This window comes from Meriones unguiculatus, chromosome X (genome assembly GCF_030254825.1).
Source record: "Meriones unguiculatus strain TT.TT164.6M chromosome X, Bangor_MerUng_6.1, whole genome shotgun sequence".
Taxonomy (NCBI): Eukaryota; Metazoa; Chordata; class Mammalia; order Rodentia; family Muridae; genus Meriones; species Meriones unguiculatus.
Window position 1 is genome coordinate 82,404,832 of NC_083369.1, and position 18,804 is coordinate 82,423,635.

Genomic DNA, 18,804 nt, shown 5'->3' on the forward strand with positions numbered 1-18,804 from the left:
CTCCCTCCTTTCTCCAGGCAGTATAGAGAGCTCATCTAACCCTGTGCAAAAATCTTGCCAAGGGAATTGTGCCATGAGTATTGCCTTTATAGTCATTAGAAGTGAGTTTGGTAAGAGGAGAATTGTCATCAAAATATTAACTCCTAGACTAATTTTGCAGTTTATACATTGAGGGTATGCACTAATACTGAAAACTTATTCTTTAGTTCAATACTCTGATATACTCTAGGAATGAGCATGTGTGTGTATGTGCATTCATGTGCACATATGTGTTCTGGTAGAGCATGTAAAGAAATCAATCTTTTAAAATTGAAAATTAATTGACAAAAATTTGTATGTATAGGTGTTTTCTTAGCATTTATATCTGTGCACCAATTGAATGTTTAGTGTCCCTGGAGACTAGAAGATGGTATCACTGGAACCGGCGTAATGGGCAATTTTAAGTCTGTAGGTGTTGAAAATTCAACCTGGATTTTCTAGAAGAGCAGCCAGTGCTCTTAACCAATGAACTGTCTCTTTATCTCCTAGAATTCATTGTCCTTGAGGGGGATATACTTAAGTTGGGGTAAGTTATATTTATAAATTATTAAAAATATATTTGTTTGAATCTTTTCTTGTAAAGAATAGTGAGTTTTTTTTTTTTCTCCAAGGAATATTTAAGTCAGTTCTAAAGTGCACTGAAGAGAAGCTGGAAGCTCCCCTACCTTTGCTTACAAGAAAACACTTAGATTAATAAATGTGTGATTCATTATTTATGCTTTTAAAAGTAATCTGAGATTTCACCTTACACCCATCAGAATGGCTAAGATCAAAAATTCAGGTGACAACACATGCTGGAGAAGTTGTGGAGAAAGGGGAACCCTCCTCCATTGCTGGTGGGAATGTAAACTTGTACAACCATTTTGGAAATCAATCTGACGTTTTCTCAGACAATTAGGAATAGTGCTACCTCAAGATCCAGACATACCACTCCTAGTCATATATCCAAAATATGCTCAAGTATACAACAAGGACATTTGTTCAACCATGTTAGTAGCTGCTTTATTTGTAATAGCCATCATCAGGAAACAGCCCAGATGTCCCTTAACTTAGGAATGGATTCAGAAATTTTGATACATTTACACAATGGAATACTACTCAGCAATTAAAAACAAGGGAATCATGAAACTTGCAGGTAAATGTTGGGAACTAGAAAAGATCATCCTGAGTGAGGTAACCCAGAAGCAGAAAGACACACCTGGTATATTACTCACTCATAAGTGGACATTAGCCATATAATATAGAATAAACATATTAAAATCTATACTCCAAAAGAAGCTAAACAACAAGGAATACCTTGTTGGTAAGATGCTCAGCCCGCATTCAGTAGTACAAACACAATAAACATTGGAAGCAGGAGAAGACAGGGAACAGGACAGGAGCCTACCACAAATGGCCTCTGAAAGAATCTACTGATTGAGGTAGCCAAACTTTTGTCAAAGTACAGGGAATTTTACGAAAGAAGGGGGTGATAGAAAGACCTGGGAAGGAACAGGGGCTCCAAAAGCAGACCAACAGAGACATAAACATTGAGCCCTGGGGACCAGGAAGAGAATGATACCCCAACCAAGGACAATGCATGGAGAGGACCTAAAACCCTGGCTCAGATGTAGCCCATAGACTCAGTCTCTAACTGGAGGGCCTATTAAGGGGAGCGGGGACTTTCTCTGGAATGAACTCAGTGATAGGGTCTCTGATTACCTCCCCCTGTGGGAGCAGCCTTGCCAGTCCACAGAGGAAGACAATACAACCAATCCTGCTGAGACCTGATAGGCTTAGGTCAAATAGAAGGAGAGGAGGCCTTCTCCTATCAGTGGACTAAGGGAGGGGCGTAGGGGAAGAAGAGGGAAGGAGTCTGGGATTGAGAGGAGTTGAGGGAGGGGGCCACAGCAGAAATAAAAATTGAATAAATTGTGATAAATGATAATAATAAAAATAATAATAATGAAAAGAAAGCTAACATCACACTGTGAAAAAAAAGTAAGGACAAAGAAGTCAGACCTCTTTACTCACTCAAGTCAAAACTGACTAATTAATAAGCATTCTTTAGAAAATAGTAGATACTATCTTTCTCACAAGCAGCAGTATTTTGCTTTTTATGATGCACTACCAAGTCCACAATGTCCTTCTCTTTCTCATTTGGCTTTCATTCAGCTAATAACGTCATGTGCTAGATCCTGGGGATACAGTGTTGTGTGACACTCACAGTCTCTAGTAGGGCAGATGAGACATGCACAAAAATTATGCTAGTCCCAAGATACTGCTAGTGCATATGTAAAGGAAGAACTGTGGCAATCAGTTCATGCTGGGCTGGGCATAAGAGAGGGAAGATGGGCTTGAGGTGGTAATGTTTCAGTTGTGGAAGGTATACAGAGACTGTGGAGGAAGAGAAGACTTTTCAAATAAAGCAGGAGAAGGAAAACCACCACAGACGTATGCTGGATGTATTTTGGGAAAACATTGTTTGAGAACATGTTTCCTTCAGGGAGGGAGTGGGAAAGAATGCTGGGGAATCAAGCTGAGGTCTGAGCACACTGTGGTTGGTATACCAGGCTCTTGATGTAAAAAATGAATTTATGTAGAGGCAAGGAAGGTAATGTAGAGGCATAGAAAGATTTTTTTACCCAGGAGGGAGGGATAATGTGACCAGATCAGTGTTTTGATGATCATGAATTGTGGATGAGGAGTCTCAGAGGAATAGGAATTGTAAGGAGGCTACAGTCTTGGTTCCTGTAAGGGAAGATGATGAACTTTTGTTTTTATCACATGTGTTATGATCACATGTTCTTGGGACTTGCCTCCCTCACTAGATTATAAGTTTGCATCTTTTGGCCTCTCAGTCATCTTTGCATTCTCAGAGTCTGCAAAAGGAGATTCTCATTATTATCTGCTTACCAAATGAGTGGTAACTGTATGTTGCCCATGAAAATGGAAAGGGGAGCCAGATACGACCAACAGTGAGGTTAGAGAGCAGACAGAATCATAATCATTTATATTCATGTTGGGAAGTTTGCTGCTTAATTTTTTCAGCTTGATACAGTCTAGAGTTAATCTGGGAAGAAGAACCTTTGAGAAAACTCTTCCATCAGATTGGTCAGTGGGCAAGCTTGGTGCATTGTCTTGACTGATGATCAATATGGGAGAGTCCTGTTTATTGTGTATGGTGCCACCCTGGGTAGGTAGCTCTGGGTGCTATAAGAAAACAGGCTGAAGAAGGCATGAAGAACAGGCCAGTAAGCACCATGGTCTCTGCTTAATTTCCTGCTTCTAGGTTTCTGCTTTGAGTTTCTGCTCTGACTTCCCTCAATAATAAACTATAATTTTCAAGGTAAAAATAATGACTTTCCTCCCCAAGTTTCTTTTATTCAGTGCATTAGTTAAGCACCAGAAAGCAAATCAGGACAAGAAGGTGGATTCAGTTTACATAAATATTCTGTGAAAATGCATCTAAACTTCTTAGGAGCTTCTGAAACTTTCTGTGCCTCTGTTTTCTCCCCACCTTTATTTTGCTTCTCTACAGTGTTGCCACAATTCTGTTTGCCTCATTACTGAGCCATAACAAGGCTAGGAATAAAGAGAAGTGGTTGAACAAAGCTGTTGAGTTTATCTTTTGATACATGAAGAGTCCATGCTTTTAAATTCGTGTTTGCATGTGTAGTGGTTTTCTTCTTGTTTTTGAGAGAGAGAGTCTTATGTTTCTAAGGCTAGATTAAAACATTTTGGTAAATGAGATGATGTTTTGATGGGGCTGAGGAAAGAATGCCTGACTTAAGTAACTTATGCAAGCACTCTACCAACTGAACTATATAGTCATCCCTTATTTTTATTAAATTGTAATAATTTACCTGCTTGGAGGCAAGGGCTGAATCCTATAACACCTTAGGTTTTTTTTTTTTTTCTATCCCATGATTATAGAAGACAAGAGAACGTTGCTTATGTTTGGTTTATGAACCTTAGTGGTTAGTGGATAAGCCATTTTCCCCTATTTCAAGTGATTGAAAGAGTGACTATCAAGTGAAACTTTCTGCATGGAGACATATCTTATGTTCCTTGTCCCATTATAATCATAACTGGGGAAAAGGGTAACCCCTTATTAGCCACTCTTGATAAAACTCGGCATTTAAAAAACGAGTCTAGAAGGTATTGAAAGATATTATGAAAGCTTTTCTCACTTGTCAGTAAGTGGCTTTTTTGTGTGGAAAGAATGCACTAACAGAATCTAGAAATGGAAAATGCAGAACATCTAACGATCAATAACACATGGACATACAGAGGTCCTCTGAAGTGCAAGGACTTGCTATAAAGGGCATTGGGACTGAGCTGCTGTTAGCTTGGCCTTGCCTGACAGCAAACACAACAGATTCTCTGGCCTCAGCCTGAGGCTTCTTCCATTTAATGTAGCAGTAGATTTTTGTCAGAAAAATGCCAGAAAAAAATAAGCAAAAGCATCATGGTTACTATTTCAGTTCCAAGGGTAAAGAGGATTTGCCTGTTCTATGAGGTGGAAGGCGTTTCCCTTGGATCTTCACTGTGGTAGGCTCATTACAATTAGGGGCCCATTAGCTTGTCAGGGCAGAATGCACTTCTCATTGTTCCAGTATTCTCCTGTTGTCAGTCACCTCTTTGTTAACCATTTCTCTGTGGTCAGATTCTCACCCCTGCTCCCCAACACTCAGGATGCTTATGGGCAGTGAGGCTTCAAGTACTAACACTTGAGGTGTGTAATTTTGATCTTGGTCCAACTCAAAAGGAATTATGAAAATTAATGAACTATTTAAACAATATCCCATCACACAATAAAAGCCCCTATCCTACCACTATACAAGAGATTGTTTTAAAACCTGTTTGGATTACGCACTGTTCAGTGTCATCTGTGTCATTTTTCCTCTCAATAGCTGCAGACAATCAAAAGCTGTGTCTTCTGACACACATACCACAGTGTGTGTATACATGTATATGTGCACGCTTGCATGTTTGTGCACAAACACACACACATACAAACACACACACAAAGGCAGTTTGTTCAAGAGCATAAGTGGGCTGGACTAAACACATTGTCTTTCAGGACTTGCTGCTTCCCTAATTCACTGGATCTCTTTTCACAGTCTCTTTTGACACTTTTTTCTTAAGCTAAAAACTTTGAAGTGCTTCAGGATCATCCTGTTGCTATCTTTTCTTAGACTGTACTCACTTTTCTGGAGATATCATCTGTTTCATGGATTTAAATACATTTTAAACATTCGTGGTGGATTCCAAATGTGGATTTCTAGCTTATCTTCCATTCCAAACTCATCTATTTAAATTTACATGTTTAACTAATTGCCACAAATTGATTTGCCTTACAATACTTACAATACTTCTTCTATAATGTTTCTTTCTAAGAATAGAAACCTCTATATTCTGTTGCTTAGGCCAAAAATTTTTAAGTTGTCTTTTAGTCATTTACATCTACTTTGATGGTAAGTACTACCATTATTATTTTCAAAATGTATACAGAATTTTTGATGCACTTTATAATTAGCATTATCTGTCTGTCTATCTATCTATCTATCTATCTATCTATCTATCTATCTATCTATCTATCTACATACCTACCTATCTCTTTTGTGTGTGCCATGGAAAAGGTTGGAGGTCAGAGAACTTGTGGGAATCAGTTCTTTCCTTCCACCAACATGTGCGTTCTTGGGATTAAATTCAAGTTATCAGGCTAAGAGGCAAGCACCTTTACCTGTTGAGCCATCTTACTAGCCCCACATTATTCATACATCATATATTACATTCACATATATATTGTATGTGTACATATTCTTCATATAATATCATTTGAAATTGTGTACAATTTATTGTCCTCTAGTACAATGTAGGCTCCCTAAATTTATGAAACTCTAGCTTTTTTATTAATGGTTATATCTTTACACATAACAGGCCTACAGGTTGCATACAACTCAGGGTAGTAATGAGTGAAGGCCAGTGTTGGGATCTGTAGGCAGGCATCTCTACGGCCAGCCCCAATGGACCTGACAAACCAGATATCAGGTATCTGTAAGGCCAGCTATGTACCACCCGCTGACCACATGAAACTGCCTGCATATGCTCTGGGTTACCTTATAAAGAGAACTCACACCACCTTCCTCCCCCCTCTTGCCCTACCCAGAGATGGACTCTGTGACCCTTTCTACCTCCCCTTAATAAACCTCCCACGTGGAACCAGTTGCATGGCATGATTTGTGAACCCGCCATGTAACTTAATGCACAATCCTAACACTCAGTACAAAATCATAAACTTACTAAAAACATTACAAAATATTTTGTGACTTTTTTGTAAGTTTATTTCATAGTTCTTATGTGATGTGCGAACTCAGTTGATGACAGCATTGTGCCTCTGTGTCAAAGATTAGACATTAATCGAAGAAATGAAAAGGAAACAATTTACATGGTTGGGTTGAAAACTAATTAACATGGCCACCATTTATTTTGGCAGGACTAAACTTAACAGTCAGGTTTCAAAACAGTGGTTTTCTTTTTCTTGCCTAATTTTAACTGCATTGTGATTTTGAGTGAGCCTTGTTTTCAAAGACATTAAAAGTTTTCCATTAGAAATTGATTTTCCTAAAGGAAAATGTTTTAAAGTATAGCTTCTTGACTTTAATTATTGGCATTTGAGTTCCGGAGAGCTGGATGAATCAGGGCCAATTAACTATATTTGTCACTTAGTTACCTATGAAACGGAAATGCAAAGAGCATCTATCTCATGTTCTTAGAAACAGAGCCAAATTTAAAAATGTATAAAAATTACATAGCACAGTATCTAGCAGCAAGTAAATCTTTAGAGAAACAGTATCTTTTGTTACTCTTAAGATTTAAGAGAGCTTTAAAAAAACAAGAACACTATTCCAAAATAAACAAAAGAAGTCTTGCAACAGAAACTACTAAATGCATTTCTCCAAGTGGAACTGTTCAGGCCTTTTGTATAAATGGCATTTCTTTGGGAAATGCTCTGAAATTTGAATAGAAAAATTGTTTAGTTCTATTTCTCAGGAGGCTTTTGTGGGCCTGTACACATTCTCTTCATATTCTCTATAACTGCACAAGAAGAGTCACACCTAAAAATCATGACTCTTAGTATCTCCATTTCTTCATGGTTTAAAGCCTTCAACTTGACTGTCATCCAGGTTTTGAGTTCTGACTCTAGGTATTTTCCTCACTTAATGTACTGTTAGAAACCTGGTGGTTTCCTTGTATAGAAAATGTTTCCTGAAGGTTGATCAATCTGGCTTGCTGAGTGGATTGACTCGGAAATAAGGTAAAGGCAATGGTGTCTATTTCCATGTCATGGGACCACCCAGTAGCTTGCTGTCAGACATATTTTGTGTTAGTGCCCAGTCAAATGTAGTTATGACAGAACTAGTCTGTAACTGCCACTGCATGCATTTGTGCAAGGAAACCGAGGAAGCCTAAGCTTGCACGGGAGTACTGGGTTCCATGTTTTACAGAAACGGTCACGGGCTCAGAGCTGCTGCTCAGCATTTGTTCCACTGATTTTGCCTTTCAGTTTTCACTTCTGTTCTAACTTCACCCTTATCTCTCACAGCAATGAATACTGAGTTGGGCTGGGCAGACTTATTTATTCATCCACTTAAACCCCTAGGGATCAGTAAATACTTGTTAAATCACACTGAGTCTTACTGCTTCAGCAGCATTCTTTTGTTTTGTTATTTAGATGCAATTTTACCTTCTCTTCCCAGGGATGCTGTAAATTTTTTGAGTGCATGACTTCTACCTCATTCCTATCCCCTGCAGCGTCACACTACTCTTTAAGCATTATGCCCTACAAACTGCTTCAGCAAAATGGACCTCACCCTAGGAGTTGAGTAAAATTTTCTCCTTGACTACTTACTTTTTACTTTTTAACTGTGATTGTTAGGAGAAAATAGCATGCAACAGCCATCAATTACTAAGCTATACTCCTACTGTAATTCTGCTTCAAATAAAAACAGGACAAAGGCTGAATTGTAAATTAGAAACTTACTCATAAACAGTTGTCCATCCATTTTCATTGCTTTTCGTTGCTAAAAGCCCTGTGTTTCCTGGGTAGGTCATCAAAGCCAAATTGTAGCCTTGGGCTGACACTCTTTTCAGGACTCCATTGTTGCTTATGGTCAGCCAGTAGACTTGTCCTCCAGGCACCACAAGCCACAGGGGCATCCCACCTGCATCCCGACGAATATGCACTGAATTGCCATTGCTGCTAGTGATTGCACCCAAATCACCTTCAGCATTGTAGGTGAAGTTATAAATATAGTCCCTTGTTATCAAGTTCATGGTATGTAGGTGTGTTCCGTTGACAGTAAACTGATAGAGTTCTTGGTCAGCAGGTGAGGCAATCTCATAAAGATTCATATCATTCAGATGGGCTTGATTCCTGCTGATGGTACGAATTCGAACATTGCCAAGGTCTGCCACATAGAGGGTGCCATCAGGTGACACTGCTAAGGAGGAAGGAGCTTTCATCTTTGCGTCTTTGGCATAGCCACCATCACCTATGGGGAAAAGATCCTGATATTAATAATTGGCATCGAAGGAACTTGAGTAAGCATACTCTAGATGTGAAGCAACACCATGACAGAACCAAATAACCAAATGTAAACAATGTAAACAACATCTCTGCACAAACCCAGCCCTACAGAAGATACTGGAAGGAAAACTCCCACCTTAGGAAGTTAACCACCTCCCCCCGCCAAAAAAAAACTCCCACAGGATATGAATAACTTCACCAAAAATCATTTTAAAGAAAAAATATCAGTGAACTATTATTCTTTGTATGCCCCCTGGTTATTTTGAGACCCATTATTCAAAAGATTGTAATTCTTGAGTCAGTACCACTAAAGATGAACATTAAGATGCAGTTATCTCAGTTACACCAATTTTGTAAATTTCTAAATCCTGCTGTTCTGAATCTATTGTGTTCCAAGATATAAAAACAGCAAATAATGATAGCCACACAAAAACTTCCTGCAAATCCATGAGTCCTATTACTGTTGCTGATTGAATGATCAGTTTTAAGATCTTCCTACTATGCTTAGAGGTCATGTCTTCTGTTAATTTACATTGTTCCATTGTCAAAATATACTAAGTGTAACAATGACTAAATATCAAAGTAGGTAACTGGGATAAATGTTAGATCTATCTTGAAAGAAAGATATAAATTACTGAAATATCCATAAGCCTCACTGTCCAGGAAAATACTGAAAATATTGAACGGAGTTATATTGACCAACTTGCTGGATCTGGATTCTCCTGGCTCAGCAAAACACAAAACTTATGAGGACCATTCAGACCTGGATGAGCAGCTTAATAGGACTGCATGTAACATGGAGAGATAGTCATTTCACAGACATGAATAGAACTGTTGACATTTAGAGGTCTGTTTGATATCTGGAATAACTATTCCATGTTTGGGGAAATGGCTCTTCTTTTCCTTTCTTCTTTCAGCTAAAAGTAAAGGGCAACTGTTGTTTATGGAACTTCAGTGCTTTTAAAATCCAGTAATGTGGGAGACTGATGCTATAAGAACTTAACATTGTGGAATTTAATTTTGCCTATGCATTCTCAAGGCAGTCTACTTGGGTCCCCTTCTAATGTCTAATAGAACACACTTTATATCTGGAAAGCAGTCACTTAGGGTAAGTAATGCTTTTATATCTATCTTCCTTTTTCTAAAGCACAAATAATGGCATGATCTTACATTTGTATGCTGTTAACTTTTTGAGAATCTGAAAAGTTATTACATCTGTTTATCCTAAAAACCGCAAGGTGAAAAATACTTGTCTCTATGAAATAAATAAGGCAGATGAATAAGTGAAAAGGTGTTGTGGCTTTTCTAGGTCATTCAGTTAGCTGTCGGAGCTGACTCCTAATACATTGCTTTCTCCACTAGCCCACACAATTGTTTTCCTTTAGGTTTTTTTCTGATACACATTTTGCTTTTGAAAACAGAGAGGGGGAGCTGGTGAATTGCTAAAACAGGTCATACCTGAAAAACAGTCACAGTTGGGATCAATTTTGCAGTCGCAGTCAGTGGGAGCACCAGCAATGATGGAGATCTCCCCATTGGTGGTCACTTGCTGAATGCGGTTCACTTTCCTCTCGTCTGTTTCAGCGATGAAGAGAAGCCCACTGTGGGAGACGCTGATAGCCCTAGCTGACTCCAGAGTGGAGTGAATTGCCACTTTGCTGACCAAGAAATGATCGATGCCGGGTACCTGACAGTGAATTGGACGCCCCGCAATGATCCGCACACGCCTGTTCTCAGAAATTTGTAGCACAATGTTGTTGTCCAGGATGTACAATGAATTGTCCATGGGATTTACTGCAAGGTCTGTTGGCCACTCTAATCGCACCTACAAAAAGAACAAAGCACACATCATCATGTTACCACATTTTTCCTTAGACATTTTTCCAGAGACAATTTTACCTTAAAGTAATAAATAGCTTATTGTTTGTGTACTATTACTAATTTTAGCAAGATTGACACTATCTGGCAATGCGTAGGTAATCACACAGCCTACAAAGCATATTTATTATCTATGCTATTTCCAATACATAGATAATACAATGTAAATTATTTTCCATAGTCCCAGAAGTGTACTCCAGTGTAGTGGTTTTCACAGTGTGGTCTGTGGAAAAATAACCATAGCATCACTTGGGAAATGGTTAGAAATGCAAATTTTGAGGATCCTTCCTAGACTCATTGAATCATAATACCTGAGAATAGGGATCCAACCATCTGTGTTTTTAAAAATCTTCTAGATGATTCTGAGGGCTATTGCTGTAGGGCTTCTGGCTCACCACACACACACACACACACACACACACACACACACCCTTTTATTGTCTTGAATATGTTTAGCAAAGCAAGGTCCTGAAGATTTTGTGGCAATAGAGTGCTGGGAAACCAGATTTTACTCAATTAACAGTCTGTTTGGATAGAGCCTGCTATTAACATATGCCTAATATCCATCTTGTATCTTATTCATGTATAGTCCTTCAGCTGTATATTTGGAGTCCTAGGCTGGAACGTATTTCTCACTTAGCTGGATCTTGCTTATTTCTTTAGATCTACCTTGGCAAAGAAACAGGTTGGTTTGTTATTCCCCTGAATGTTTGCTGTGAACATTTTTGTGGACTAAGCTTTCTGCTAAGCTTTAGGGATCAACACAAAATTTTGCATGATGCAAACCTATAGCATCAAATAACTTTTTGATCTGGTAGAGCCCTTGAAAACACTATTAGCAATTACTCTCTATGTTGTGAAAAAGAAGCAATAGAAAGGGTATGAGAACACTTCAAAGAGGCATGGAGTTGGAATATTAATAGAAAAGATGGTATGTAAGCCAAGGGTGAAGTGACCAGTAGGAGAAAAGTAGCATGAATCTGAATAAACTTTGGGTAAAACAAATGGCATAGGTAAAAACCTAAACACCAGAGATGGCATGACTCATCTTTGATATAATAAATATTTCAGTAAGGTTAATATAGTTTCAGTGTTTGGAAATAATAAGTGACACCAACCAGGAAGTAGACAGTGACTAGATGTTACAGAGTAAATCTTGTCCTTTCCAAATTTATATCATGTGGTCCTAACCTTCAATGTGACTGTGTTTGAGGATAAGGCATTTACAGAGTAAGTTATGATAGTTGAGAATGCTTTAAGGTTGGATTCCTAATCCAAACTGTAAGTGTGATTATGATAATAGAGATGATAGGACTGCATTTACTCAGAATATATCTCTGTGAACACATAGGAAGAAGACAACCATCTAAATTTCAAAAAGAGAGGTCTCAGAAGAAACTAACACCTGTGCCTTTGGTTTCCACTGTCCAAAGATCTGAGAAAATCAATTTTTGTTATTGAAGACAACTGATGTTTGATATTTTGTTATGCCATCTCTGATAAACAAATATAACAGGTAATGAAAGGAGGCACTCAGTAGTTTTGTTTTTGAGACTGGGGTTAACTTTAGAAGGACTTTAAGTAGGAGTATGGCATGGTCATATTTGGGTTTATGATGGATGTTATTGACTGCTGTTTGAGACAATGTGCGAGGAAGAGGTGAGATTAGGTAGTGGGTTGAGTAACGAATTTTGATACATAAACTAGAATGGCAATGTAAGGTATTGAAAATACAGGGATTTGAGATATGTTAGAGAGGAACAAAATTGTGTGTGTGTGTGTGTGTGTGTGTGTGTGTCAGTGTCTATGTCTGTGAGTGTGTGTGTATCTAGTGTGCCCTGTTCAAGTGCTGTGCTAGATGCTGGGGATACACACACTAAACATGATTCTATTGTAGTTACTTTCCACACATGAGTTGGCTCAGTGCCTTCCCTGACATTCAGAAATTTCTGGATAGTGACTACTTATCTCTTGATACTTCTCAGAAAACTGTGTTCCATGCTACACTTCCTATGTCACCACTCATTACTGTCCATTTCTCTCCGTTTTGACTAGACAAAGGCAGGAAGAATGTCCTATTCAGGACTAAAATAGTGGCAGTAATGTAATTATTTTTTTTAGCATTGAATGAAAGTCGAAGGAAGTCTGTTCTCATAGATTCAGAAAGTTTGGAAAGACGATATGGGCTGTCATTGCAATTTGAGGTCTACTACTTCCTCACCTGGAAGAGGCCTTATATACAGCAATTAATAAAGTGGAAAAAAAGCCCCATCTGATGTCTTAGAACTTTTTTCTTTTACTTGTGCCCAATAAGGGTGGGCAACTGGTGCTGTGAGGAGAACAAGGATTGCCTTTTGCTTTTCCTTATTATACCACATGGGACCATTTACACCCATGTATGAGTGTCTCTCACATGCTGAGAAACCTCATTGTATCCCCACATCTTTGTGTGCCCTCTATGTCCACCTGCACAAATGCTGACCTTCTCTGGTTTGTACCATATGCCTCTGGGCAGCTAGGAATTTCAGTGCCATTTAATGGATTATAAAGCTCTGCTTGTATTATGCATGTTCTACAGATCCTTACAGACTGGGGCCATTGGATAAACATTAAACACCAGCATTACCAGTGCCCAGAACAGTTTGTGGCAATGTGTTCCTCAGCATGTCTGTCTGAGGCCTTTGCATGTCAGTGTGTTGTCACACAGAGACAGAGTGAATGGCTCCTGTTGCTGCTGTTGCTGCTGCAGAAGGATGACTCTTCCTTCACCCTGTGCCTCCCCCCACACACCCTGGACCTCTATTTACACTATCAAATGTGTGCAAAATCTGTGTCTCTGCTTTAGTCCTCTGGAACACAGGGCCCCAGGAAATAAGTCAGGGCTGACTGAGGAAGAGGAAATGAATTTATTTCAGTACAACACTCCTCTTTTGATCGAGTCTGAAGTCGGTGACCCAGGAAAAACAAAGCTGGCTGAAATGATGTTCTAATTATCCCCACTCTGGGAGCCAAAGCCAGGCCAGAGGCCGCGGAATGGTACACACCTGGTAGAATCTAGGGACAGAACATATTTTAGACTGTTCTCAGCTATCAAGGCTGCCTTTGAGATAAAGGCCCGTGGTGAGAAAAACAATCTGTGAAATTCTCCAACTTTTTCAACCTGATTTAAGCCAATACTGTCCGTGTCATGTTTATTAGATTTAATATTGCTTCAAAAATACACCAGCCACTGTGTCTGTTTGTTTTCTTTTCCATCAAATGAGCCACCCTCTAGCAGTTTCCTGTGACTAAAGTGTCCTTTGTGTTTTTGAGACACTTTCTATGCCAACTACATAGAATCCATTTAATTCCCATTTGATTCAGCAGGGCAGCTTGTCTATGAGATCCTCTCAGATGAAAGATATGTGCCCACTTAGTAGTTGAGGGGCTATTGTTCTAGAGGATAACCTCTGTGCTGTTTTTAGGTTGTCAATTCTTTTTATGTCATTCTCATGTTAAATACATCTGTGTTCAGTTAATTTTTCAAGGAACTAGTGTTTTATACCCACACAATAGAAACATGGCATTTACTATTAAGGCATTTCCAACCCCTACCCAACATATGGAGTAATGTTTTTGTGCTAATTCTGGCTGTTGGAACTAGCATCTATTAGTTGTGGAGAGATTCCAGAACTCTATGCTACTGAGATGGATCCAAGGTTAATTTCCAGAAGTTGCTGCCATTTGTACACTGTTTTTTTGTTTGTTTGTTTGTTTTTTAAATGGGGATAGCTTCTGGTGGTAGAAAAAAAAAGCATTTTCTTTTGAAGTGGGAGAAGAAAGAGACTGAAGAACAGCAGTGAAGGTTCTGGAAACTCTGCTTACTGACCCGGCCTACAGGCAAACCTTTAGGTCTAATATGTGGTGCTTGCCCTACCTTGTAAAAACATACTAATTTGTTCAAAATGTCAAAATGTGTTTAAGCTAAACTAGCATTAAAGGTCACTGGCATAGCCTTCAGCTGGTAGAGTGTGCCCATCCCTCAACAACCTTCCCTAAGAAATAATGCTGAGCAGAAAGGAGCTCTTGGTTGGACTGTCAGCACTGGAAAGAACTGTCTTCTTCTGCTAATTGAAAACTTGCCTTGTAGGGGGTTGATTCTCAGGTCAACCAGTCCCATGTTTGGCTTAAAGTTCCAGCTAATTTTGACCTCATTATCAGTGTAGAAGACAGCAGGAGCCATTAATAACAAAAAGCAGTATGTTACCTAAGGAACAAAACCATCTTTTGTTGAGAACTATTTGACTAAGATTTAGAAGGATATGTATTCTAAGACCTTTAGACTTAACCTGTAGATGGTGGAGACGATGAAGATCTTTAAAGTGGACAGCTGACAAGGTCAGATGAATATTTTAGAAACATTACTTAAGGTGTTTGAAGGACATACTGAAGGAAAAAAAAACTAGATACAGTGTGTATAATCATTCCAGAGACCATTCAACATTATATTCATCAATTTATGTGTTCTACCATCCAACCACCTGCTATATATCTTCCTGGCATTTGGAGTCTGGCATACTGCTTCTTAGATTCAGAAGAATGTGTGACAATTTGGCAAAAGTTATGTACTCTCTCCATAGAAGAAATGCTCAGATGTACAAGAGTGAAGTGATTAGGAGCTCAGGCTCTTGTATTGAAACTTTCTGGATCAAAATTTTTAGATGATAGGAATTGCAATTGCTGTGGCTTCAGAGAATCAGTTATCATATAGGTATTTCAGTCTTCTATCATAGAAATTACATCAAATAATACCTCTGAAAAAATTAAAAATTCAATAAAAACAAACAATGTAAATCATCAGACTGTTCAGTATATAGAAATAGGTCTGAAAAAAACAATTAATTTGGATCTGAGGACAAGTTGTACAATGGTTACAGAAACCCACCTTTGCCTGTGATCCATCTTGACTCTATCCAACTATTGTAATGTTCTCTTACATGGACATTCTATGAACTCTTAAATTTAATAACGTGGTCATACTCTTTAAAGACATCCAGTGACTCTATATCAGCAGGCACTAGCTCATTTGCACTATTCCTTATGGATCTTTCTAAACAATAAAACTTCCAAGAAATCTTGGGACATATTATCTCACCTACATTCATCACACAATTCCCTGGATAATAGTTTAGTTTATTACTTTGGCCACCTTGTTATTTGTAAGAGTAGTCTTTGCTCAGTATCAAGTACAGAACATGTTAAATTAATTTCCTTTCTCAGTAAAAAAAAAAAAAAAAAAAAAAAAAAGGCTATTTGTTCCATCTTCCATACTATGCTACATACCAAGAAACCAGTTCTAATGAAGAGGGTGGATTCTTAACCTTATGGAGATTGTAGTCTTTTGCTGACTCTATTTGCTTTATTTCAAGGGGTTGCTGGTGGCATAATACAATCTATTTCTTTCACACTCCTGTCAATTTAAGAAATTAATTATGGTGAAAATACTTCAAAAATAAACTATGAGATTACAAGTATTCTAAATTCACCATCAAGTGCTAATAAGTTCTTAGCTGTTTTACAGAAGGTTTTGCCTTCCATCCCACGCATAACTTCTGGCCTTCCTTCTTTAGTCCACTCAGAGCTTTGCGGCTCATTTAACAAGTGACGCTGCTTGACTCTGAGCTCTAAGGCCTCTCCGGTAGGACTCTTCAGAAAGTGTGTGATTATCTCCTCTGAGATATGCCAGCCCTGGGGATGATGCAGTGAAGGAACTGAAGGCTTTGTACCAGGTGTTCTTCCAGCACCATGTTAGATGTCCCCATGCTTCTAAAAACTGACAACCTCAGATTGTTAGAATCACTTTTTGTCAGTTTTTAAATGGAATTCTCATTTCTTGACACTGATACACAGTCTAAGCCTCTTCAAATTTATAAAAGAAGTAAAATGCTGTCTGGATAAAGGTTTATTTTTTTCATGTGGAGATATTGATGACATTTTTGAGAGTGATGGCCCCTATTGATCTTGCTTTTAAATAGCAGAAATTATTAAAAGGTGAAATATATCAAGATTTCATGGTCTTGTCAACAAGTAACTTATTTCTCATTATCTCAGATCCACACTCTGTAGATTTTCATAATGGCTGGACACTTTGAAGCACCTCTTACCCTTTGAATTCACATATTCTGTTTCTATGGTTGTCCAATGATAAACCATGGGATAAAGAGAAGTTTAAGTTGCCATATTCATTAAAAATGAATATGTAGGTCAATTTAATCATGATTTAAGATGATCTTTAGAATTAGTTTACTATAGAATACATAGGCTAAACTGTATATATCAAATATTCCTAAATTAATTTTGAAGTGAATGAAAGAAATCAAACCAAAGCAAAACAAAGTGACCCCTATACCTCACACAAATAGAACAAGAACTCTCAATAGTCTTGACATATTTCATCTTTTAATAATTTGCACCTTTATAAACAAGGTCATTTAAAAACACTATTCTTTTAAGTGCCATTTTTTCTCTGCAACATGAGAACACCAAACGTTATTTAGATTGTATTTGTTTTTTGTGTAAATTTGAAGGTGCTCAGATAGGATGAGGTTCAAATGTGTGCCTCCTGATATTTCTGTGTCAGAGACCTCCTGTTCTAGGCCTATCGCTACGTTCATTTAGTCTTTCATCCTTTATGGCTGATCTTTATTATCAAGTTCTTACACATTGCTCTTTAGAACAAAACATTACTTTGCAGTTAGTTGTCTTCATATGGTAGTGTCAGACAGCATGATGCAAGAGGAATGATGAAATCGTTGACACTAGCAAGTGTATGTTATAAAGAATGCTCAGCAGAGACTTAACTGATCTGAAAGAAGCTTTCTATGGTCTTACCTACCCTTGGGACATAAGAATAGTAAAAGGTTTGATAGACATCTTGGACCGTGACATTATTTAGAAATGGAAGTTATGAAATCAGGGAGCTGTAATTCAAAACCTTGGATCCTGAATGTATCTGTGGAACTTTCATCTCAAGTCTTGAAAGATACATTTATTCTGCCTGATATCTTGCTTTGCACCTTTGTTGTGTTGGGGTTTTCTGTTATTCTCAATGAAAGATAATAAAAAAAAGGAATATGATGTTCTAGCTTTTAGGTTTTGATTTTGACTGGAGCTACCTATTATACCATTATAGTTGCATTGGTCTAACAAATTTCTGGTGTTTCTTTTTTGGAGAAATCATATGTATTTACAAAATTAAAGTAAATTAAATTGATATAAATTAATACTTTGATAAATGGGGGAATATAATGAGGACAGTTTTTCAGAATTATTCCTTTGAACTGGCATACACAAAAACCTTAAAGACTGTCCATATGAATGGAGTACCGTGTAAAGCTTTGATACATGTGCATATTCTATAATGTTTAAATCAGATTACATATATTTATCTCCTCAGGTTATTTTTATTTCTGTATGACAAAACTTTCAAAATTCTGTCTTCTAGCATTTTAAACCATAAAGTTACTTCACTGTTGCCTATAGTCACTGAACTGTAACTAGCACCAGAATAGCTTGCTCCTTTTCAACTGTACCCTAATATCCATTGATAAGCTTTTTGTTATCCCACCTTCTTTCACTGTTCTCCTCAGACTCTGATAAACTGCATTCTACTTTCGACTTCCGTGAGATGAACATATAAGTATAACCATGCAATATATGTCTTTTTGTACTTCTCTTATTCCAATTAACATAAATAAGATGCGATTATAACTATTATGTAGGGTAGCCTTTTCATTCAGAGGATGGTAAATTGATCAAACTTAATGATAAAGAAAAACTTCAAGGTTTATTGAATATATGGCACTCCATCTCCAGTCATTTTAAGAAGCTTTTCCAGATAAGGTGCGCATTGGTCGCTGCATAAAACTGAAAAGCTTCTGTAAAGCAAAAGACACTGTCATCAGAACAAAACGACAGCCTACAGACTGGGAAAGGATCTTCACCAACCTTGTATTTGAGAGAGGGCTAATATCCAAAATTTATAAAGAACGAAAGAAGTTAAAAAGCAACAAATCAAGTAATCCAATTAAAAAATGGGGTATGGAACTAAACAGAGAATTCTCTGTAGAGGAATATAGAATATCAGAGAAACACTTAAAGAAATGTACAACTTCCTTAGCCATCAAAGACATGCAAATCAAAACGATCCTGAGATTTCACCTTACACCCATCAGAATGGCTAAGATCAAAAACTCAAGTGAAAACACATGCTGGAGAGGCTGTGGAGAAAAGGGAACCCTCCTCCATTGCTAGTGGGAATGTAAACCTGTACA

The 18,804-nt window shown here is 37.9% G+C and overlaps 1 protein-coding gene across 1 annotated transcript in view; it reads right to left on the reverse strand.

Annotated features, from left to right (window-relative positions):
- Positions 1-18,804, reverse strand: part of Tenm1 (teneurin transmembrane protein 1) — a 1,125,448-nt gene that overhangs the window by 29,705 nt on the left and 1,076,939 nt on the right. Inside the window, exons 25-26 of the mRNA XM_060375702.1 lie at positions 10,073-10,439; positions 8,069-8,579 (exon numbers count right to left, since the gene is read on the reverse strand). Coding sequence (XP_060231685.1) covers positions 8,069-8,579; positions 10,073-10,439 — 878 coding nt within the window. The remainder of the gene's footprint in view (positions 1-8,068; positions 8,580-10,072; positions 10,440-18,804) is intronic.